General features: G+C 35.4%; 2 protein-coding genes and 1 long non-coding RNA gene across 7 annotated transcripts in view; 2 read left to right on the top strand and 1 right to left on the bottom strand.

The window, feature by feature from the left end:
* Positions 1 to 2,896, top strand: part of usta (uronyl 2-sulfotransferase a) — a 118,850-nt gene extending 115,954 nt beyond the window's left edge. For 3 of the 4 annotated variants that reach the window (XM_087297064.1, XM_087297066.1, XM_087297065.1), the window contains exon 8: positions 1,027 to 2,896. In XM_087297064.1, the coding sequence (XP_087153190.1) occupies positions 1,027 to 1,334 (308 nt within the window). In that variant the 3' untranslated portion in view covers positions 1,335 to 2,896. 4 annotated transcript variants of the gene reach the window in all.
* Positions 2,897 to 3,253: 357 nt separating this feature from the next.
* LOC141379313 (uncharacterized) lies at positions 3,254 to 18,454 on the top strand. 2 transcript variants are annotated; one of them, XR_015518592.1, is made up of 4 exons: positions 3,254 to 3,451; positions 6,845 to 6,989; positions 17,114 to 17,227; positions 17,946 to 18,454. It is a non-coding gene; the product is annotated as an uncharacterized LOC141379313 (long non-coding RNA). The 2 variants fall into 2 exon arrangements; XR_015518591.1 differs by having other exon boundaries at positions 3,412 to 3,685.
* Positions 9,225 to 24,760, bottom strand: slc22a16 (solute carrier family 22 member 16). Its single transcript, NM_001025488.1, has 9 exons — positions 24,711 to 24,760; positions 22,455 to 22,928; positions 20,841 to 20,958; positions 19,313 to 19,627; positions 18,618 to 18,846; positions 17,123 to 17,250; positions 11,185 to 11,294; positions 9,570 to 9,669; positions 9,225 to 9,398 (listed from the first exon to the last, which is right to left on the bottom strand). The coding sequence occupies exons 1-9, from the start codon at positions 24,758 to 24,760 to the stop codon at positions 9,225 to 9,227; spliced, it is 1,698 nt and encodes a 565-aa protein (NP_001020659.1).
* Between the last annotated feature and the right edge of the window lie 1,095 nt (positions 24,761 to 25,855).

Below are 25,855 nucleotides of genomic sequence, written 5' to 3'. Positions count from 1 at the left end.
ACTGATTGCATTTACAAATGAAATACTTACCAGATAATATGAGAACATTTAATAAAGTATTTTACACGCTGGAACATTCACATAATAATATACATTTATATTTATAGCAGCATCAAAGTAAAAATATTTCATTACTGAGGAAATAAACTGAATTAATAAGTAAAAAATGTTACAAACATATTGTTTTCTTAATAAAGAATAACTTGTTCCTATTCTTAATAACTTAAGCAGTCATTTTTAAACTCAGAAAGCAGTTCAGTATTGAAAGAGAAACATTATAGGCTAGCTAACATTAGGGATGTAGAATAAGATCATGCAGAATGTGTACTTTATAAGTACCAATAAACAGACAATATTTCAAAAATAGACAAGTCATAAGTCGGGGCATCACAGTGGCTAGCACGATCGTCTCACAGCAAGAAGGTCGCTGGTTCGAGCCTTGGTTGGGTCAGTTGGCATTTCTGTGTGGAGTTTGCATGTTCTCCCCATGTTCGTGTGGGTTTCCTCCAGGTGCTCTTATTTCCCCCATAAGTCCAAAGACATACGCTATTGGTGATTTGGGTCAGCTAAAATTGTATATAGTGTATGAGTGCATATGGATGTTTCCCAGTGATGGGTTACAGCTGGAAGGGCATCCGCTGCGTAAAACATATGCTAAATAAGTTGGCAGTTCTTTCCGCTGTGGCGAGTGGCGACCCCATATTAATAAAGAGACTAAGCTGAAAATAAAATAAATGAAAGGTCGTAAGTTACTAATTAACAGTAAGAATTGGTACATAAACTAAAGCAGTGGTCTCAAACTTTGCAGTTTTTCTCCAACCACCTTCATCTCACACCTGCTTAAATGTTTCTTGCAGTTTTGAAGACCATGATTAGTTGGATAAGCTGTGTTTGATTAGGTTTGGAGCAAAACTATGCAGACCTGTGGCCCTTCAGAAATCTAGTTTGAGACGTATGAACTAAAGTATTGGCAACACTGTTGCTTCGTCTTTGACTCATAGTTTTGTACTTGTGCCTTTTCTGCAGCATTCTGGAAGATGGGGAACCTTACCGGAACAGTGAAGAAGCACATGCCCACTATAGAGGCTCTGCAGGTACTTTACCAAAGGATGAAGTACGAGTATGACTTTTACAACTTTATTCGTGACCAGTTCCATCTGACCAAGAAGAAGATTGGCCTCAAGTCCTCCTCCCAGAACTCTGCTCACGAACCTGACTTCCTCCGTGAACTTGCCCTCAGGACTCATGAGCCTTTGGAAGAGGAGGAGGAGGAAGAGGAGGAGGAAGATGACATTGGCCAAGAAGATGCCAATATATGGTTGGTTCAGCCTTGAGTCATAGCTGTGGTTTAAGCACGACAGATAACTCATAAGCTTGGTGTCTACATCCGACAAGGAGGTAGAGTCAACATTCCCTAGTCAAAACTGGGTGTGTAATAGTAATCCCTGTGTTTTTAACGGGACGGCCCTTCAAGACACTGTTGTGAGAAGCGCTGAGTAGTTATTTAAGGAACAGACGGTTACATGTTTATGAAATTGAGCAGTTGGTTATGGTCATTTCCCAACTGGAATTACAGGGATGTTGCTGGATTGTCAAAATGAAGAGATGAATTAGCAGATCGACATGCTGTGGAAGGCTAATTTTTAGGCCTGGAAGCTGAGTGACCTTGGACTCAAATCAGCCCATGCTTTCATGCAGACACATTCAGACCACACAATGGAGACAAGTTAGGATCATAGCAAAGTGCCAAACCTTCAAAGTGCCAAGGTTTAAACCTAGAAGATGAAGCTGTAATCACAAGTCAGATCTAATCAGTTTATTGTTACTCGCTTCCTCCTCTGGTTCCAGAAACCTGCTGCGATACTGTGCCAGAAGTTCAGTGCTAAGACCTTTTTTATATTAAAAATGAAAGGTGTTGTACAATGAATGTCTGCAAGATGCAGCACAGAATTGAGTGGATGTTAAAGTTTTCTTTTTTTGCCTGGTCTGTCATTGCATGCAATTGGCCATTGAGTTCCCATTTCCTACATCAAGTGCTAAGAGGACTTAAAATTATAGTTCACCCTGAAATGAAAATGGAAACTGTGTTTTTAGAGCAGCAATGCAATTTTGTTCAATTGATCTGCAGTGTATATTGCAGAACTATTAGGGAAGAGTCTATCACCCCGTAACTGTTTGCCAGTGGTTAATGTTCTGGCAGAATCATGATATAAAACAAAGTAAACAAGGCCATAATATTAAAGTGAATATGTTTTTAGAGGTGAATGAACGTGATAAAGGAGGCTGTCAAACAGCACATTGGAAATCAAGTTTGACAACAGGACATCAAAACAATGAATGTGAACATTTTGGGGAGTTTTATTTTGTAAATTACTTTTTTTTCTAAATGATCAACTTCACAGATCAACACTTATCCAGAAGTAAGGAAGGTCCGTTTGTATTCATTACTGGTCATGAAAACCTTATGTTAAACTATTCTGGTAAAGTTAAATAATTGATAAAAGACTACATAGTTGTTATAATAGCTACAAGCTCTTGCAGAATTTAACACTTCCCATTTAAACTTGCCAGTACTTGTTTGTTTGTTTGTTTGTTTGTTTGTTTGTTTGTTGTGTTCAGTGTGAATTTTTATATTGTTTAATTTATTGTATACTGTTAATTTTGATGATTGCATTCCATGTTCAAATCTCAGGAAACCAAAAAAAAGAGCAGATACATTTTTGTTTTTGCCATCTAACAGCTGGAAAATATTAATTCATATGATGTCTGCTTATTACTAAAGGTCAGCTGGAGTGACCAATCTTTGGATACCAAATCTAAATGAAATGGCTAACATTTTACAAATTAACTGCACCTTTAATGGGAAAGCTCTCAAAATAAAAGCATTTTAACAGCATTTGTTTTTTTGTTTTTTAAGCATTCAACCATGAATAAGAAGTGTCTGTTTGAGAAAATGTTTCTAAAAATAGATCAATCCAAACACATGTTTATGGGGAAACTTGTTAAACTTATCTATTATATTGTCGATTTCTAAAATTAAAAGCTAATTCATTCATTCATTCATTTTCATTCGGCTTAGTCCCTAAATTCATCATGGGTCGCCACAGCAGATGAACCACTAACTTTTACACAGAGGATGCCCTTCCAGCTGCAGCCCAGTACTGGGAAACCGGAGCACCTGGAGGAAACCCGCGTGAACAACGGGAGTCGGAGAACATGCGGATTAATTAATGAGTGAGCGGTTTCGGAATTCGGACACAACTTGATTTGACTGTACTGTAAACGCGTGATAATTTTCCCCTCTTTGAAAGACTGACAAAGACGTGAGCAAATCATTTTCAGGTATGAGGCGTTAAAGCGCATTTGATTGGACTGCAGAACTGAAGAAACTGCCCCGTCCCGCCTACTTTTGAATAGTGGTTTGAACGAAAGAGATTCGGACAGCTGCGGGGTAAGCTAGCGTGTAAACAAACAAAATACTTGCACTGTACCGTTGTTTTTCTTAATTATTAAGCACACTTTTTACACAAGTAGATTTATTGACATGATTAAGAACTGTTCATTCGTGATTTAAAACGATGGGTCCATGTGAGGACTCAAAATCTTCAAAATGTGGTCTGTGCTTTTTTTCTCCCCCAAATTCTGTCACTTTGAACGAACTTTCAAGGATTCAGTCTAAGAGAAGGTAAGCAACAACATTGTTCTAATGGCCTACACAGGATAGATAACCTTTGCATTTGTTAAGGATTAATGTAACAAAAGGGTGACTTGTGCATCAATTTCTAAAAAGGTTCTAACGTTACACAGGCCCACAAAAGACAGAAATGTAATTAAAAAGTCAACTAAAATTATCATGTTTTAATATTTTTTCCACTTTGAGATTTTTTTTTCTACCATCATCAGTGGCCTTTTTTTAAACAGGTATTTAACATTTTATTAAATTTAAGGATTTTTGTTAGGAGTGTCCATCCTGGAGATCTACCGTCCTGCAGAGTTGCAACCTTGAAAAAACGCACCTGTCTAGAGCTGAGCCACAGCTAGGGGGAGCATGAGCTCTCGCTCATCCTCTTATAAGCTGTTTTAATGCGTACACCAACCCCACCCCTAACCCTACCCCCAGTGACATCACTCGTAGAAGAAGTGCAAAAAAGGAGGAGCGAGAGCTCAAGCTCCCCCTCGCTGGAGCTCAGCTCTACCCAAATGGCTCTGCAGCGAGCACCACTTGTTAATTGGGCCTACCAAGTGCTCCTTCAGATCCTATTTTGTTGTGTTTGATCAGAGTTGGAGCTGAACTCTACAGGAAGAACTCTTCTTTATATATGTATAAAGAAAACGATATCAGAAACAATAATAATTTCAATGCATTAATACTTTGTGCACTGTCACAAAACTGCCACTCACACACATACAACTTTTCCGTATGTGCTAAACAAAATGATGTCCATTCTTAGAAGCCCACATAATTATAAATAAACTATCTTCACAAAAAACTTAGTTAAGCTATTTAATCATTATTTTAAACTATTTAGGTTGTAATGAGGACATTTTTTTATCCTTTAAGTATTTTACTTTGCAAATAAGAGTGAAAACTTCAATGTTTATTTTTTTTTGCTAAATATATGTGGTTTGCATTAACAAAGGGAAAATGAGCCTTTAATTTTATTCACTTGTCGCCAGTCTGTACCTATCTGTAGACAATGAATGCATACAATGTGTAAGATGTCTCATTTTCACTTTATTCAATCATTCATTTTCTTTTCAGCTTAGTCCCTTTATTAATCTGAGGCATGCTGTAGCGCATGTCATTTGACTTGTAGGCTCCACAAAGAAATGCCAACTAAACCAGCGAACTTCTTGCTGTGAGGTGATTGTGCTACCCACTGCGCCACCGTGATGCCCCATTTTCGCTTAATGAAAACTAAAATGTTAAATCAGCCTTTTCTAATTTTCAGAATGAAACAGTGCACCTTCAATGATAATGGAATGATTCATTAGACATTTGTCATGAACGACCTTTTCTTTGCCAGTTAACTAAGTTAAAGATGAGCAAGTGCTCTGAAAATACTGCATTTCCAGCCAATGTGCATTTCCCAAGTTCAACACAGGAAGGAGCCATTGCTTCGCTAAGCCCCAGCTGCATTAGCTTTGCAATGATTTTCAAAGTCGTGATTTAGCTGCACATAAACATCTATTCCAAATCATTTTAAGCAAATAGTTGCTTACTCAACTGTTTGATTCTATATTACATTTTTACCTTGTTTCTAAAAAAACAGCTAAATGTAATGAGTCTCTCAGCACACTGTCTTGTACAAATGTGTGTTCAAGGAAGCTTTTCGACTGGTTAGATCTGTCTTCTGAAATAGGTTTGTTCTGAAATAGGCATGCGTCAGTGTGAGCATGTGTGTTTGTGCTTAGCCGGGTATCTTAGCAGGGTCAAAGTGCAGTGTCCAGCTGGCCCTGTCCACAAGAGATCATTTCTATTTGTGTTTGTAGGCCAGCACTGATAACCCAAACACCACATGCATAAGTAGGGTACAAGCGCGCCCACAACCCCCACCGCCCGTCCTCCACCCTCATCGTTTTGTGAAGGCGGCTGAAAAGTTTGTTCTTGCTCATGAGTAATATGATTTTTCTCAATATCACAGTGTTTGTGATAAAAAGCACCACTGTTAGGCAGAAGTTTGAAACAGACTGCACTATAAACGAGTGGGTGAATTTGTTGTGTGGGATGTGTAAAGTAGGCCCACTTAGATTGTTCAAATCACAATAGAGATTCATTTGTGAAATATGCTTCTGCTTACAATAGCACTCCAATAAACACAGGAAGAACATGCTGTTATGTGAATGCTCAGCAAAGTTTTAAATCAATAACACAATAGTGTCTTTATACACTAACTGACAAAAGTCTTGTCATCGATCCAGGTTGTAAGAGCAACACATAATAACTTGATTTTTAGTTGATCATTTGGAAAAGTAGGGCGTCATGGTGGCGCAGTAGGTAGTGCTGTCACCTCACAGCAAGAAGGTAGCTGGTTTGAGCCTCAGCTGGGTCAAAAGGCGTTTTTGTGTGGAGTTTGCATGTTCTCCCCACATTTGCGTGGGTTTTCTCCGGTGCTCCGGTTTGCCCCACAGTCCAGAGACAAGCAGTACAGGTGAATTGGGTAGACTAAATTGTCCGTACTGTATGAGTGTAAATGAGTGTGTATGGATGTTTCCCAGAGATGGGTTGCGGCTGGAAAGGCATCCACTGCTTAAAACATGTGCTGGATAAGTTGGCGGTTCATTCCGCTGTGAGCTTTATTGAGCATGTCTGGGGTAAGATGACGGAGGAGAAGGTGAAGATGAATTCAAGGAATCTTGATGAACTCTGGGAGTCCTGCAAGAACGCTTTCTTTGCCATTCCAGATGACTTTAAGTTATTTGAGTAATTGCAGAGATGTATGGATGCAGACTTCCAAGCTCATGGGAGTCACACTAATTCTTTTTTCCAATGCACCATGACTTTATTTTCTATACTGTACATTATTTCTGTTAGGTGACAAGACTTTTGTCTAAGCAAAGTCAGACCTTACTGTTCTAATTAAATCGTTAAAAATTGAGATATGATCAGATTTTATTTTGGTAAAATGAGCATAATATAGTGTCATTTGCCTTTCATATAAGCCACTTCTGATACTAAATGATCAACTTCGAGTCAAGTTATTATTTGTTGTTCCTAAGACTTGGGTAGGCGACAAGACTTTTGTCAGGTAGTGTATACAATCAGAAACTCTGACTGCAATGATATACTTTTATTGATGTCTGTTTTTTTGTTTTGTTTTTGTTTTTTTTCATCTTGTTTTAGTAAGAACTGGCTGTACACATCTTGTCCTGGGCCTCCTCCCCTCTGTCACAGCGAATGAGAAACGCCTGCCTTACTCCTGTTAACCTGGAAAATATTTCTCACCTTTTCCATGAGAGTCTCTTTTTTTTTCACCAGGGAATTAAAGGTAGGAGAACAGCACATTTAAAGCTTGCTATTACCAACATTTGAAACCAGTATATTTTTTTGTGAAACAGCTCTGTGTTAAAGATATTTATTTATATATTACATTTTATGGATAAGCATGTTGCCATGACAACTATGTTCAACTACAGTAAGAAATTACTATCCCTGTCTCTTTGGTCCAAAAACACACCACAGATTTAAGAGCTTGAGGGAAACAACAACAACAATTTTAGCACACAATACTACTATTAAATCTTCAACAAAAACAACAAAAAGGCCTCTCCTATACATAGCAACCGAGAACACAGGAAAGGAGGATTAAATTAAAATAAAAATACGTAAAGTTTTTAAGTATTCTAAAGTACAGTCACAGTTTACTATGAACAATACTCACCAATTTGGAGCTTAACCCTGAGATGCAATTGTATAAAACCACTTTATACAATTTGAAAGATCTGACTTTTAATGAATAAAAACTAACATTGTTACTGTAACTCATAAGAAACTAAAGTTTCTTTTATCAACTGAAGCAATGCTTGTGCTAATATTGTCAATGGACAAGGTTAGATGGGGTTTAAAATCCTTAAAGGTGCAGTATGTAAGTTTGACACCCAATGGTTGAACTAGGTATTACATTCCTGAATTAAAACAAATGCAAGCGCAGGTTACCAGATTAAGGAGCAAGTCTGACGGTCGAGCCTAAAGGCTGATTTAAATCATGTTCTAAATAAAAGCAAAGGCACAGGGTAGAGGGAATATTTTCCATATTAAAAGGAGTTTTTGTTCTGACAAACACCTCAAATTGATATTTCAAAAATGGTTTCTATTTCTCACAGGTGAACAACAGAAAACTAACAAGTGTTTGTGTTAAATGCTAATAATATGAGTTTGAATACCATTTTACATGACATTTATTGCCATTCTACTGAAAGCAACAGCAGATAATTCAACTCAGATCTTGAAAATAAAATAAACCTTAAGAAATTGAACTTCAGATCTGTGAAAATAAAACGCATATCAGTGATTCAGCATGTACAATTAATAATGTTAAAGTGGTTTAATATGTATTAATTAGATTATAAACCTAACCGTTTCGTGAGTGAGGGAATATTCTGTGCTTCTGAATGGCTGCATTTACATTTCTCTGGAATAGTCTGGTGCAAACAGCCAAATTGATTATCACTGCAAATCTCATCACATAACGTACTGTTAGGACACAGTGTTACATTGTAACCTACTCACCTAATGCTTACATTTGTAATATTTGTATTATTTGCTTATTAATACCCTCATGTGGAACTAAGAATCTGGGTCTTATTTCAAATATCAATGTCCACCGGAGGTCGCATTTCGGTCTCGGACGCATGCTGAATGAATAAACGAAATACGCAGTTTTCCACAAAGGCAACCCGCTGTGCTGAAATATAATTGACTAAACTGTCATTGGGTGGGTTAAAAAGAACCAAAACAAAGACAGACATTTCGGCATGTAATGCACATTTTCAAAGCAGAATATCTGACTTCAGCATTGTTTTTCAGATAAACAAGAATGTTCACATAGCGCGTTTCTTAAATATCTGAAAACATATTAAGATATTTAATAAGAGTCAAAAACTTACATACAGCACCTTTAACACATTAATGCATCAAAATGTTTGCTTACATTCCTAATAAAATATAATTAAAAACAGCTAAGAATCAGCTTCAAAATCAAGCATAGATTTGGATTTCTTAAATTCTACTAATTTTGACAAATCAATAAATCGAATGCATTTAACAGCAAAGGTTTGATGTGAAATTCCGTTATTTCGATAACACGGATTTCTTAGCTATTGTTTTTATCAGTGCTTATACTTATTTTCCAACAAACAATTCAACATATTATCTGCTTAAACTACACTGTGTATATGTCAGCACATTAAAATATGCATAAGTGAACAGGCTGAAATGGAAAAAATGTTATAGTGGTTTGGATACACCAGGTCCTGCCTTGTAAACTGTTAAAATTAAGATAAAATTATAAAATTTCACAATCACAGTTAAATATACTGTTAATATTTATCTCTCAAACTCACATACACACACACAACGGCTTCATCCACCAAAAAAAAAAAAAAGCCCGCACCAAACAACTATCGTATTTGTAAAAAAAAAAAAAAAAAAAAAAAGATTGTATCATAGAGTACTGTTGTCAGTCCAGTAGAGGCACTTTCTGGAATCCTGTGTGAAAAAGGATTTAAGCTTTGATGGATTGGTTCATCTCTAGTGCATTCACTTCAGTGTTCTTTGTGTTGGGCTTTGAGCCAAGAGCTTCAGCTTCTTCCAAAGTGGAGGTAAGGGGCTCTCCCAGAGTCTCTGGCAGAAACATAGTCAAGATCCCAATGATGAACGCCAGAATTCCCACGATGAGCTACAAAATAAATAGGAGAGAAAAAAATGTAACATTACCAGGTCGAAACTGGGTCTGTAATATTAATTCCTGTGTTTTTATCTTTTACTTCTAATAATACGGAGGGTTACAGTTAGTTCATGTGAACACTGAAATAGTTAATCTGTGTAGCCTTGTGGAATTGGTACATACCTGCGGCAGATAGATCCAGATGTCAGCAAGGTAAACACAGAAAGGAGCCACAACACTTCCCACCCGACACATCATACTACCACTCCCTACAGCCAAAGACCTGCCGGACCAGATACATATACAGTATAGTTGAAGTCAGAATTATTGGCCCTCTTAGGAATTTATTATTTCTTTTTCAAATATTTTCCAAATGATGTTTAACAGAGCAGGGATTTATTCCACAGCATTACGTATTTTAGTCCTATGTCACGTTGCGGAGGGCTTCAAAATCAGTGGGATTTGGGTCCTATTTTAACATCAGGAAATAAAAAAAAGAGACTTTTTGTGTTTCTGTCATTCCAATATGACTGTGTACACACTATACCTGCACACAATTCTGTCCAAACAGCTTACAAAAGATGATTTTCATAATAGGTGCCCTTTAAGCAATATTTTTTTGACTGTTTACAGAACAAACCATCATTATACAATGATTTGCCTAATTAACCTAATTAAGCCTTTAAAAAAACATTCGTGCATGTATGTATGTATGTATGTATGTATGTATGTATGTATGTATGTATGTATGTATGTATGTATGTATATATATATATATATATATATATATATATATATATATATATATATATATATATATATATATATATATATATATATAAATAATTCTGACCCAATTTCTGTTTAACAGACAGCATATTTTTTCAACACATTTCTTAACGAAATAGTTTTATTAACTCATTTATAATAACTGATTTATTTTATCTTTGCCATGATGACAGTAAATAATATTTGACTAGATATTTTTCAAGACACTTCTATACAGCTTAAAGTGACATTTAAAGGCTTAACTAAGTTAATTAGGTTAACTAGTCAGATTAGGGTAAGGCAAGTTATTGTATAACGATGGTTTGTTCTGTAGACTATTGAAAAAAATATAGCTTAAAGGGGCTAATAATTTTGATCTTAAAATGGTGTTTAAAACAAATAAGACTTTCTCTAGAAGAAAAAATATTATCAGACATACTGTGAAACATTCTGTGCCCTGTTAAACATAATTTGTGGGGGAAAAAATCTAAATCAAAGGGGGGCTAATAATTCTTACTTCAACCTTATGTCTTTGTCAGATGTATTCAGCAAAAGAACCGATCCAATATGCAAAAACAACATGTACTGTATTTGAACACAATATATTTCATTCAATGGTTTTTGACTTTTCATTTATTTTCAGGAAAATGCTAACTTTTAAAAACAGGATCAACAAAAGTGATGGTAGTTTGACAGCATTGTAGTGGTACACAATGCTTTTATTTTGGCAGAACTACTGTATTTCTTTAGGATTGAAACACTCTACACATTGTTTTTTTCTGGATGGGTCAGAGCTTGCCTAAAGATTTAGAAATTTATCAAATTTCCCATGCAGAGATCAGCCACATATTTCTTCTTGAGTTTGACTTTTAAAAGCATCCTGAAATGGCAGTGTGGGATCCTTCCTAGTTCATTCTTATAATATAAATGTTTACAGTGCAATCAATTCTATGATGCCAAATTCTGTTCTGTGGTGTGTTCCAGGCTTTACTGTGGACAACTCCATTTTCTGTTTTAGAATGAGACATACCTGATGATTGTGGGGTAAAGCTCACAGGTGTACAAGTAAATCAGACCAAATGCAATGGCAATGGCGAATTTTCCTGTCATACTCAAGACTATAGCCAATACTTCAACATCCTGAAACAAAGAGAGAGAACCACACAGTTAAACTACAGCATATTCATCTGCAACAATGTTTTGGCAATCAGCTGTTGCGAGATGTTGCCAGCAGCAGGCCATAGTAGGGCTGCATTAAATGTGGGATCAGACACAAGTCTAAACGTCCCCCAGACATGTTCCCTTTAACCCCCTCTCAGAAGCAGGCAGCTGCCATATGTATAAACAGCTACCTTAGATGACAGGTCTATTTAAAGATTTTTTGGAGCAACGGCGGCTGTACTCAAGCCACATTGGGATATTTCAGATGTCAGCAGTGTAACTATTAGCGATGAGGGGTGGCGTGATGTTGATGGAATATCAACCCACTAACATGATCAGTTAAGTTTGTGTTTTCAGTGACTTGCTAGTGACCAAGACTGACTGAGATATTTCTTGAAAATTTCAGACCAACTGCAATACTTTAATACAGTTAAATTGTCAATATGGTAGTACTTATTTACTTATAAGGCCACACAGAATCTACAGATATTGTTTGCTATTTCTGCACAGAATTTAGTAAAAATTAAAACATGAGGGTTAATGCTGAATCATTCTAGAATATAGTAACTAAATAAAATGTAAACAAAGTGGTAAACAAAGTTTTTCACAAATCCTTTTAAAGTCCAGTACATAAATCACTAGAAAATTGTATTGAAAAATGATTTAATAAAACTTCATGCTGTTTTTTTTCTGTGGCTCAAAAGTTAATAGTTAACCTTTGTATTTATGTGAATTGATTTTTGTAATGCTTTGTTGGCTGAAGGTTCAAAAGCAGGTGCAAAACTCTAGAATTCTCACAAGGACCAGTGTGCAACACAGCACATTAGACTTATCTTAGGAAAATTGCATAAGTTGCTTCCTATCAGTTTTAATATTGATTTTAAAAAAAATCTCATGCTTGCTTATAAAGACTTGAATGAAAGCCTTAGCTCCTTAGACTGAACTTTTAACCCCTGATGTCCCTTTGTGCGCTCTATGGTCTTCTGAAGCTGTTTTAACTGTTTAAACTGTGGGCTAAGGTTTATTTAATGTTTGTTTGTTTTTTTTCTCATATGCATGTAAAGTGCTTTTATGCGCTACTTTTGAAAGTGCCAAAGCAATTTGTTGTTATTGTTATTATTTTTAGTATTATTATTAGAATTAGTAGTAGAAGTAGAAAAGGAGAAGGAAAACTCCGGATGTCAATGGCCACCAGTTTCTAATATTCTTTTGTAATCAATAGGAGAAGGAAAACTAAGTTTGAAACAAGTTCATGGTTGAGTAACTTATAACAGAATTGTCATTTTTGGATGAATTATCTCATCACTGTACTTTATGTCTGCCATATTGTCTAGAAAGTGGGCTAAACTAATATATAATCAAACTCTGCCAACAAAATAAAAAAGTGTTATCATTAACGTTATATTAACATTAACTTAGTAGTTTATCAATGTGAATTGTGGTTGTAGAAACTCCCTAACGCTTGTCATCTTTAATCAATAATTGACTGCAGTATGTGAAATGTCTAAATACATAAAATAGTAACAAACTGTTTCAGAAAGACCTATTACTTTAGGTGAGTTGCACATCCACTGGAACAAAACAAAACTACTGTATCTTAGCAATACAACTATTGCTTATGGTCGATTTGACTAAGATAACATGACAAATGTAGTTTAATCATTAATACTAAATAGAACATCTTTTAAAGCAGTTAGAAAGTAATTACTTCAAACCAAATACATTCTCGTAGCCATTGTTTGGAATGAATCACTTAATTAAATCACTTAATACTGATTTAATGACTCACTCATAATAAGAGTGACTGGTTTCCTTGCTTTCACTCTGACTCTGTGCTTTATAAAAAATGTTTTGAATCATTGCCTGCATCCTAAATCTCAGTCTTTGATAGATACTTATTTTTAATAAATAATTCCTTTGCAACCATTAGTATCAATGTGTGTGATATATATTTAATTTGGATGAACTACATTGCCATGTTATCAATGTACAGTAGGTTTGTGTTTGTTTACCAGTGGAATTCTGACAATTATTTTAAGTGCATACTATGCAATTTCAGATGCAGCAATAGCACACATAAAGACAGCCCCTTGTTGCCACCTACAGTACTATGAACTAATGTAAGCAATTATATAATTTTTTAGATTTTATAATTGTGTTTATATATACTTTTAAAGAAGAAATCTATATAGATATTTTTATTATTATAAATTCTTCCAACATTTGCAAACAATAATGGTTAAAACAATTCTAAAATACATTGAGTACATTTAAGTTTTTGTCCAGCAATTTAACATACATTCTGTACTGACGTATAGGGCATGTGCATACATGAGTTACTCAAGAACCAAGACTAATTCTGAAACCTGCAGATATGCAACTCAAGTCAACACGTTAAGGAAGCTGCCACTTGTTTTTAGTGAATTTGGCACTGACTTTGAGGAAAAGTAGTCCATTTTTTATTTATTTATTTATTTTTTACTACTTCTAACATATTCAAATGATTTTTTTATGTGCAAATAATTCCCACTGTCAGATGCTTAAACAGTGGTCTCGTGACACCAAAGATAACATCATATGAATATCTGCATTGATGCAATGTCTAACAGACAGCTGGATATTAATTATTAATTTCAAGCCAGACAAGTTTGACAGTCTGTGTGACATGCACAATATGATTTTAGGCATGTTTTGACTTGCTCCATTTCGGATGCTCTGGTCAATACAGAGAAAAAAGAAAAGAAAAAACAGAATTGTTTATCCGAAATAGCCTCAAATGGAAAGTTCGATAATAATAATAAGCTTTTTATAGGATGTTTTTTTTTTGTGTTGAACACAAAATAAGATATTTTGAAGAAAGTTGAAAACCTGTAACCATTAATCTCAATAGTAATAGTGACTAATTCTATGAAAGGCAATGGTTACAGGTTTCCAGCTTTCTTCAAGTACACACATACACACACACACACTTCCATACAACTATATATATATATATATACATATATATATGTGTGTGTGTATATATATATATATATATATGTGTGTGTGTGTGTGTGTGTGTGTGTGTGTGTGTGTGTGTGTGTGTGTGTGTGTGTGTGTGTGTGTGTGTGTGTGTGTGTGTATATATATATATATATATATATATATATATATATATATATATATATATATATATATATATAAACAATTCAGGTTTCCAGCTTTCTTCAAAATTTATTATGTAGTGTTCAATAGAAGAAAAAATCTATCCTATAAAAACCTAATTATTATTATTATTATAATTATTATTCATTCATTCATTTTCTTGTCGGCTTAGTCCCTTTATTAAGGGCAGCCGCAACCCATCTCTGGGAAACATCCACACACACTACGGACAATTTAGCCTACCCAATTCACCTGTACCGCATGTCTTTGGACTGTGGGGGAACCGGAGCACCCGGAGGAAACCCACGTGAACGCAGGGAGAACATGCAAACTCCACACAGAAACGCCAACTGAGCCGAGGCTTGAACCAACGACCCAGCGACCTTCTTGGCTGTGAGGCAACACCACTACCTACTGCGCCACTAATTCGCCTATTATTATTATCATTATCTATTTATTTATTATTATTTTTTTTTAAATATAAAAAAACTGAAACTGGTATAAAATTCGTGAAAGAAATTGATGTCAGATTTTTCTTTGTTTGGTGAACTGTTGCTTTAAAGGTGTTCCAATACCACAAATCCTACTAGGGAGTTAGAAGTGAGGGTTTCATAGCGAAGAACATAGTCCTCTTCTAATCTACACAAGCTTTTGCACTAAATTCACATCCTCTAAATAGAATAGACGGTGCTTTTAAAACCTTGTTGCTATACCAACACAGCTGCCAGTATGTTGTCACAATGATTACACGCCCCTTTCCATAGTACATGAGGTGGGTTGTGTGTGCCGTGACCAATCGTTTTATAATAAACACAAGTCAAAAATATAATAAATACAAACGTATAACTTGTCTCACTACCATTTACTCACACTTGTCAGTTTATGGAATATGGGACCTGTTAAAATCAAAACTTAAAAGTATAATAAATGTATCACTGCTGTTAAAGCTCTACGGAAAGAAACCGGAGAAATTGGGTGCAGAAAGATTCATTAAATACAGAACATGAGATGCAAGCAGCTGCCTCAGTTACCATGTGAAAAACAAACACACGCACACATGCACTCTGCTGCCAGGGTTAATCATTCATTTCAATAATCACCCAGTTCCTCCCAGGAACTAAATGATGATTACAACACTAGCTTGCATATTGCATATTGATTCTAGGTCAATCAGAACAAAAATCAATTTGAGACACGTACTTCCCTCAAAATAGTAATTTCTTTTGTGCTTCATTTATTGCTCAAAACGGCCTGCCAACTGCCATAAATGCTCTATGAAATTAAAGGCCCCACTTTATTTTGAGTGCCCTTAACTACTAGGCACTCACGTCAACAAATTATTACAATGTTCTTATTGTGTTCGTCTTGTATTGTGCTTGAGGTACTATTGAAGTGTTGAACAGTATAGTTTGGTAGTAGTGTGGGTTCAATTGTAAGGGATGTAATTATAAATGCAATTACAGAAATGAATTACACGGAGATACATTTTAAAATATAAGTAAAAGCACTCTTGTACATAATAAGTGGATTGCACCAAATGATTAATTTAAATGTCAGTACAGTGTAATATAACTAAAGCTAACCTAAAGCAGTACCAAACTGAGAAATAGCGTTTAGATTTCTGTGTAGCAAATTCATTTTAAAGTGTGTGTTTTTCTTAAAAGCTCAACAAAACTTCACTATCTATTTTCTAAAAGAACGTTCTTAAATGAATAAACCAATGATGTTTGCAGTTGTTCTCCAGTTATTTGTGCCACTTATATGCACTCCTGATAGCTAACATTCATCTGCCTTCACTCTTAGCTTAACACCCAAATCTCAGTTTAACCGATAGCCGATGCACTAAGCAAAGTCCCTCAGTTGAAGGGTTTATTGGAGCTACACTGTCAACTGTACAGACATCAATTGATTGATTGATTGATTGATTGATCAATCGATTGATTGAGCAAAAGTTATTAGCAATCCTTTTTTAAAAATAAGCATATTTTGTTTTCTATTATGTATGTGTGTGTGTGTGTGTGTGTGTGTATACACACACACACACACACACACACACACACACACACACACACACACACACACACACACACACACACACACACACACACACACACACAGGGTGGGCCTTTTATATGGATACATCTTAATAAAATGGGAATGTTCCTGTTTGTGGCACATTAGTATATGTAAGGGGGCAAACTTTTCAAGATGGGTGGTGACAATGGTGGCCATTTTGAAGACGGCCACCGCCGGAGAAATGCCAGCACAGGCTTCAAGTATCTGTAGTTTCCAGTGCTGCATATCTTGTATCTTCCCAATAAGTTTGATGTGTCAAATGACCCTCTTCCTAAAAGTTCCAAAAGTTGGATCCAGGATGGTCGACTTCAAAATAGCCACCATGGTCACCACCCATCTTGAAAAGTTTTCCCCCTCACATATACTAATGTGCCACAAACAGGACATTAATTATATATAATAATATAATAATGTTTAAAATTTGCAATGCAAGCATTTTGCATCATGTTTTACCATAAGAGCCTCCTTCAATACCACCAATTTGATGCCATAACTAAAAGTAAAACATTCAACAATTTACAATGATGTGTTTCATTGTAATTAAACTGCTATATTTGAGTTTGCATGTTCCTCAATAGATCTCATACCTGGGGCACCACAATAATAAGCATGCAGGCCACTCCACCGAGCAGTAGAGCCGGGGCACATGTCTTCTTCCTACCAAACCGATCCATTGCAAAGCAGCCAATCAGGTACGAAGGAACCTCAACAGCACCTAACAACAGCCAGAAAAAGTATATTGAATGTACTGCTAATGTAGTATAATATGAAAATTAATTCAGTGCAAGGTTATATCCTAAAGGTGTTTAAATGTTTTTGTCAGTTTTGTTGTATTTTCATAAACAAATTTTGATCTAAAATTAGCAGTTTGACTAAATATAATTGTTTTATTGAAAAAGGTTTGTGCTCGTGCTCATAAGTTTAAAACCACTGAATAGCAATCTGCATTAAGCTTTTAAAGTGTTAGTTCACCCAATAAAAAGTCTGTTGTCAATAATCCACACTCATGTTGTTCCAGTCCCTCTCATCTTTGGAACACAAATTATCTAGATATTTTAGATGATTTTCGATAACCACCTCATCCTCCATTGACTGCAATGGTTTTGAGACATACATAGTCCAGAAAAAAACTGTAAAAATGACCCTGTTCACCTATGACTTCTGTGTCAGATTGGGATGTGAATTTACCACAGGCAATATGCTGCTGTAATGGCAACACATCATACTGTCTGTAGTGTATGCACTCCCTAACCTGATGCAGGAGAGAAGACAAAGGCAAATAAAGTAATTTGTTTATTATTGCACAAAGGTGTTTTTGGCACTTTGATGTGATTCACTTCAACTGTAATCACATGAAGTTACATGGAATGGTTTAATTATGTTTTTGGTTCCCTTTACTGGACTTCTCAGGACTGCAGCTGTATAGAAGATGAGAGAGCGCTCAGATTTCATCCAAAATATTCAGAAGACAAACGTAGGTCTCAGAGGATAAGAACGACATGAGGTTGAGTAATTATTAACATAATTTTTATTTCTGGCTGGACTAACCCTTAAAGGAAAATGCTAAATTATTGAAGAATGGTCACATGTGTACAAAATGTCATTTGTCAATAGGTACATATTCCAGGTGCTTTGGGGGCAACCAATAAGTAAAAGTTAGGATTTTAATTTCAATTTTTTTGTTTTGTTTTTCAATTTTATACAGAATCCTATTGTATACCACCAAAACACAGGTAGTATAAGTCACACTTTGAAATGGCAATAAAACAACACAATGTAAAAATGTACAGAATTGTCCCTGTATGAATAAGTGCACAAACCACTCCTGTGATGCTTTTATAATACTCCTCCATCAAATTTAACAGCTACACGCTCCATTCATTGTTATAGCAAGACAATAGAAAACAGCCCATTATTTGAAAAAAAAAAAAAAATATATATATATATATATATATATATATATATATATATATATATATATATATATATATATATATATATATATATATATATATATATATATAACATGTTTAAAATGACATAAGACTGCATCAATACATGCGCACACATTAGTCACATTACCAGCCAAGAAGAGGTTGATATACTGGTTTCCTCCCAAGTTGACAGAGCCCAGGCTAAAGACGTAGTATCCCAAGCTTCCGATAAACCAGATAGCCCAGCAGGTGGCACTACGGCCAGCCATTTTCAAGCTTCCAAACATGTCCAGCATGCTCAGCCTTTTCTCAACTTCCATTGCCTGTTTATTATCCTTCAGTGGTGTTCTATCACATCCATCTTGTAAATCTGACACCTAAGATCAGTGAAGCATTGGAAGTAAACATTAGTTTACCACATTGCTTACAAAACTTCTAATTTTTTTATTAATCCCTTACAATATTATAATATTTATAATATTATCAGGAAAGTGTATAGGTTCAAATTTTAGTGTAGGTTTGTAATTGTAAAAAATGTGATGAAATATGTTCTATTTGCTACTATCATTGCACATTTTGATAATATACTGCATGTGTAGTAGATTTTGAAGTTTTCGTGCATTTCTTTTTATGTACATTTTAACACACAGTACCAATTTATTACTGTGTGCAACTTATTTCTATTTCTTTATTTTAACATGAGGTGCCCATCAATTTTTACAGAATGTTTTAAATCAATTCAATTATGGTGGAACTACCTTTTTTTTCCAAAAGATTCTGAAAAATGTCTGCTATCTGCATAATTATGACAGAATTCTGTGCATTGCTATTGAGTGAGTCTACCTTAAGTGTGGGTGGCAGGCCATTGATGTAGGCCATAGTGTCCAACAGCTCCTGGGCCTCCTTGTACCGGCCTTTAGCCATCAGGTAGAAAGGCGTTTCAGGAAACTTCCAGCAGTAAAGTAAGAACGGGGAGGTACTGAGTGTGAGGATGATCTGGTAGATCCACCAGACGCGAACAAGGTAACCCACTAGAGCCACTACCATAATGCCAACAGCAAAGGCTGCGTGCACATGCATAGAGGTCCATGTGCGCACCTTAATTCCTGTAAACTCTGTCACGTACACAAAGACTACAACAAGATACCCACTTGATACCTGTCAACACACAGAAAGAACAATTTAGGCTAAATTAATCGACAGTCAGGTGGAAACAGCACAGATGGCAATGAAGCATTTTCTTGTATGAGTTTTTTTTTTTTTTTACCTCCAGAGATGTTGATTTTTAAAGAAATTGTTAACCCAAAAATGAAAATATGCTACTCATTTATTCCATCCAAGACATAGGTGACTTTACAGTAAAACAGATTACTTAAGTAAAGTGATTGTTGAGCTCAAACTGTGGTTCTTGGTAATTCTCAGAATGCAAGTCAATGGCAAACATCACCGTGAGAGTCCAAACAAATCATAGTAAATTAACACCCATGGCTCCTGACACTGCATTAAAGTGTTATAAAATGAAATGACTGATTTGACCTCTCAAAGTGTCAGTAGCAGTTGATTAGCTTTTTATATATCACCAAGAAGCAAGGTTTCAACTAAAGATATTTGATCTAATGTTTTACAAAAAACTAAGCTACATTTTAGATGGGCTGAATGTGAGTTTATACATTTCTAGCGTGTGTGTGTGTGTGTGTGTGTGTGTGTGTGTGTTTCTACCTCATTACGATATTTTATCAAAAATTGTGGTAAATTAATTTAGCTTTCTACATAAACTGAGTTAATTACGCATTCTAAATCAATAATCTGATATATTAAAATCTAGGAAACTGTTTTAATGCAGTTGACATTCACAACTGATTTATTTTGACTTTATTTCGGCAAACAAGAAGCTTTTTGGGTGGGGGCTGTTTTTGACATGTTAAATTTGATTAGTTGTTTCTGGTCAGTTTTGTCTTAGATGATTGCACTATGATGGGATTTAGATTTTAAATTAAAATGAAACAGCAAGTAAAAAAGAGTGTGGAATAAACAAAGAAAAAAGGGAACAGATGGAAAGACTGATGTTTAAAGAAACAGCTTTAAAGGTTCCATGAAATTAAAATATAGTTTTTTTTTAGATGTTAGTATCTGTATTGTTAGTTTTTAGGATATCTAGTGTGTTTGCATGTTTTGGTTGATATTTATGTTAAGTATCGAATAAAAATGGACGTCAGTTCACAGGACTTTATCTAATCAGACTTGGCGATATCACCACCATCCCTCAGATTATGAACTACCTGCAGAATTGTAATTTAAGAGGCATTCGATGTAAGCATTTGTGAATGCAGATATAAAGGCAGACATTCAGAATATGGACCAATCAGCTTACCGTGGCGAGAAGGAATCGCATCACCACAAAGAGATAGTAGTTTCCTGTAAATGCTACCGTGACCCCAAAAATAAACTGGCACAAGCTGGTAGCCATGAGAACAGGACGTCTGCCAATTCTGGAAAAAAGTAAAGAATATATTGTTCATCATTTCCAACAGAAACCCATTTATTGAATATGCCTACAGACAACAAAGTAGATTAATATAAATGTTTTTTTTTTAATAGCTTTGTTACTTGATAATCATACAGGTAAACAGCAGTTTTAATTTAAACAAGATAAGTTTTTTATCAAAGCAACCCAGTGGGCTGTTTTTGCTTGACTTCACCTTTGTCCGTTTCAAATTTGATTCCATTCCAAATGAGACTGACATATTTAATGTCATATTGTTCTATTGCTGTAAAACTAGGACCAATCTGTGAGATGAACACAAACAAATACCTACAGTTCTCTGCTGTCTAGTGTGGAAATGGACAGTCATTACCAGCCTTCTGGAATGTGAACCTGTGGTATCCTGTTTATGTGCAACCATGCAGTGTGACTGCACATCCTGTGAAGCTCTCTTAGTGCTCTTAGCTATCTTATTGGAAATTCAAATATTTGCCAATTTGTAAAGCATTACGCCATATTTAATATTGAGGTTTAATGTAGTTTCATAACACAGAGTCAATTTGTCTTGTTATTCAAGTGCACTGTTCTGTCAGAAACTGCTGGTAAAAACTCTGACAACTTGTTTTAATATTAAATATTATTTAATAAATAATGTTTAAATTTTAGTCCAAAATATCACTTTACTCCTGTTGGTACTGTGTTCTTTAAAACGTGCCCCAATCTACACTCAAAAAAGGACGTTTGCTGTTTGTTCAAGCCACTTTTTTTTTTTTTTAATAAACTGAAACAACACAACTCAAAGTTTTTTGGGGAAACAAATTAACCTTTATGTTAAATCCACTCGTTTGTAAAGTTAATGTAATTAACAATTATCAATTGCGTGGAACTCAGCATATTTTACATTGTGCATGTACTGTATGCTCACTTTAATTCTCTGGACTGATGTACGCCATTTTATTTATCTTGTTCATCTGTTGCTTTGAATACATGGTTTATGTGGTATGAAAAATACCATACAGTTCAGTTCACCCAGAACTGAAAATTCTGTCATCATTTACTCACCCTTCACTTGTCACAAACATGTTTGACTTTCTTTCTTCTGTTGAACACAAATGAAGATATTTTGAAGAATGATATAAACTGGTAACCATTGATTGCCATAGTATTTGATTTTCCTTCTATGGATGTCAGTGGTTACCGGTGAATATGTTCTTCAACATGAAAAATAAACTTGCGTGTTTTCCTAGATTTTTTGAGTATTTAATTTAGTTTTATTTTATGTCTGATTTTTCCCCTCTCTTTTTTACACAATAAAAAACTTATAAAGGAGTGGGAACAGAGGGACAGATTTGTATAAAAAGAAAAAAGAGAATAGTGTGAGGACATCTGAAATCCTCATTGCTCTATTAAAATGCTTACAAAATGACTAAACCAATCAAGTCATTGATTTTTTTAAGGGTTAGATTCATGAGGGTGTACTGAATATAATTAATAATAATTTACCTATCTGCTGCATCCCCAAACATCAATGCTCCAATCAAAACTCCCAGCATGAAAGTTGGTTGTGTAAGCTTGGCTAGCCATTCCCTCTCGCACACCAGGTCCCAGTCTGTTACGATGCTTTGCTCAACCTCACTGTGATCATATACAAATGCACCACAAGACTCCACGGATTTGTTCCCAAAAAATTCATATTGAAAATTAATGGCATCAAGTCGCAGTGCTTTTAAACAAGGACTAAGTTCCCACTGGTCTCCTTGAGATGTCCGTACAACCACAGGTCCATCACCTGTCTTATAATGAGTCCAGATATCTGCCAGGGATGTGAAAGAAAGGTTTTTGTAGAGAACATCTGTGATATTCAAAGGAGGATTACAAAGAAATTTAGGTGTTTCGACTAAGAAAACTGAGGCCAGGTAATGTATTCCACAAGAGATGGCCTGGAAAATTGCAGCAAAGTAGAGGCATGCCTGAAACCTGAAGAGAAAGTAGAAGGTTAAATTGGAAATTAATTACTGACTGAATAACACATCCTTAAGACTCAAGGAGAAAATAATCGAGGCTATCATTGGAATTAGTTATTAGTTTGTTCATTTATTTCCTTTTCAGCTTTGTCCCTTTATTAATCTGGGGTCGCCACAGCAGTATGAACTGCCAACTTATACAGCATACAGTATGTTTTACGCAGCGGATGCACTTCCAGCTGCAACCCATCTCTAATGAAACATCCACACACACACTAATACACTACGGACAATTTAGAATACTCAATTCACCTGTACTGCATATCTTTGGACTGTGGGGGAAACCAGAGCACCCGGAGGAAACCCACGAGAATGCAGGGAGAACATGCAAACTCCATATAGAAATGCCAACTGGCCCAGCTGAAACTCGAACCAGCGATCTTCTTGCTGTGTGGCGACAGCACTACCTACTGTGCCACTGCGTCACCCAGAATTATTTTTTACTCAAGGTAAAAGGTACTGAAAGTTCCAAAAGGGCCGCAGCTATACACAGTTTAGTTCCAACCCTAATTAAACACACCTGATCAAACTAATTGAGTCCTTCAGGCTTGTTTGAAACCTACAGGTAAGTGTGTTGGAGCAGGGTTGGAACTTAACTGTGCAGGGCTTCGGCCCTCCAGGAATTGAGTTTGACACCCCTGCTTTAGGTTATAAGTTAGAGGCAGAATTGACATGGTTTTATTTATTCATTTAGTTAGTTGGTTAGTTTATTAGTTCCCGAAACTACTGAATATCCAGTTTTACATTAAACTTTTCATAACCTTCCATACAGCAGGACAAACAATATTGTAAATAGCGACATGCATTAACTGGGATGAATGCAATACAAATCTGTTTACAATATCTTTCTCCCATATTACACTGGATGTTCAAAGCGAGCAGGCAGTGTATACTTTTGTATATTCAGTATTTATCCAAAAAGAATGGAAGTGAAATGTGACACTTGCCTCATATGCGGGACTCATTGTAACATGTGAGGGAAGGACAAATTGCAACATGACCATATGATAGTTTTAAATGTTTTCTGAAATATCTATCTGAATAATGTTAGCGTATTAACTTTTTAAAATAAAATAACTGGCCAAGCTTTTTATGAATTAATTAAATACATAAATGTCGGAGTTTTTTTTTTTGTTTGTTTGTTGTTTTTTTGCAATGAACACTGCAACCAGGACATCATGGTCATACATATAACGGGACCTAATCGCAACACAGCTGTGCATAGGTAAGAAAATTCACATTTTCACACATTCAGAAAAAAAGTGCATCGTTAGTGTCACAAAGTATCAAATAAAAGCAGGGTTCATTGTAACAGTTAAAAAGGTTCTCATCTGCACAACTTCTAGTCGGTCAAAAAAAAAACTTTAAGTGATATATAACAGACTAGACGTAAAAAAAATAAAAACGCCTTATTTTTTGTCACTCACTCATCTCCTTTGAATTCCATCTTTAACGGGTCATGGTTCGCCAAAATATTCTTATATTCAGATTAAATAAATATTCAACAATATCACTTAAATTTCTTAAGTTATGCTTGTGAAAGTATTTAAACCATGTGTGTAAACTTGTTCTACCTGCTCACCCAAGCACCTTAGCTTCGGGCGAATTTACAGAGAACCAAATTAAATGAAGAAAAAAAGATTCATAGGATTATGAATACGATATTTTATGGTCAGCATTAAATACTGACAACAAAAAATGCCTCTGACTTCGCGAGGACAAAAAAGTAGCATACCTTTTAAAGTGTCCAAGTTCGTCAAAAAGCCTCTCAACGCCGGTGGTCATTTTAGGCTGGTTTGGGTCCTCAACAGTGTGAAGAGCTCTTTACTGACTCTTTTCAATTTGTACATGTTTGAGATCATAGATCCTTAGTAGGAGGGGCGGTTTCGGCGGGGAACTTTCCACTCCACGGCTAGCAATGATTAAATCCAAAAAGTTTGGGTAAGGTTTGGTAATGCGACACCCCGAAGACCGAAGAGCCACAAGTGCCCTGAACAGCTGAAATTAGATTATGTTGCTTCATCCTCGTATGCTTCAAGTGTGCCAGAGTTGTTTTCTATCGTGCGTAACTCATGTCAAGGGCTGAAAGAAGTGACAAAGCACTTCGCGGTGCCTCTGGAAATATTTTTATACGTGTAAACGTGCCCCTTTACCTGAACATATCTCTCTATGTGTCTGTAATGGATATTTGTGAATCCTTTTCATCAAAAACGATCTAATCATTCTAGCTTATGTTTATCCAATCAATGTTTCATGTTAATTTTTCATACACTTTAAATATATTAGCAGTGTGATTTATTTTGTCTTCTGTTTATTTACATTTCCAAATTACATTATGGGGCCTTATTCAGCTGCAGGAACAACTTTTGATCTTAAACATTTTGGGGTTTGTCAAGTAAAACTAGAGCTAAAAACAGGCAGCGACCGGCCAGTAGTGTTCAAGTTATTGTTTGTAGATTTATAAATTTTTTTTATAAAATATACAAACAACAGCAAAAGTTGTTGAGCACAGATTACTGTAATCTGGGTTTATAAGTAAACACAAAATACTCAAGACTCCTGAGCTACATACAGCTGTTTATTAACATATTTTTTGCAGTGTTATCATATTGAGAATTACATTGTGAATGCTGTTCCAAACGCATAGTTTACTCATGACAATTTTTTATTAATTAATAGGGGTTACACGGTGGCAGTTTTATTGATAAAACTGTATCTTGTAATTTTAGAGCTTCTCAAAAAACTCAACTGTCAACTTTATTAAATAAAATGAGTGTAGTTAACTCAAAATTTACTGCAAGTTAAATCTACTCATTTCAAAAGAGTTTTGAACTCAATGTTGAAGGTGATAAGTTATTTAAATACCTCATTATTTCAACT

Source organism: Danio rerio, chromosome 20 (genome assembly GCF_052040795.2).
Source record: "Danio rerio strain M-AB ecotype USA chromosome 20, GRCz13ab, whole genome shotgun sequence".
NCBI lineage: Eukaryota > Metazoa > Chordata > Actinopteri > Cypriniformes > Danionidae > Danio > Danio rerio.
This window is presented reverse-complemented; position numbering and strand designations above follow the sequence as displayed.

Bases quoted from the DNA above. Each gene is read 5' to 3' on its own strand.
- slc22a16 (NM_001025488.1), bottom strand. From the start codon at position 24,760: ATGACCACCGGCGTTGAGAGGCTTTTTGACGAACTTGGACACTTTAAA. The intron at 17,251-18,617 runs GTAATGTGACTA...GGCTGTTGTTAG, and splicing joins TATCAACCTCTTCTTGGCTG to GTGCTGTTGAGGTTCCTTCG. The intron at 11,295-17,122 runs GTATGAGATCTA...TCTTTGTTTCAG, and splicing joins TTATTATTGTGGTGCCCCAG to GATGTTGAAGTATTGGCTAT.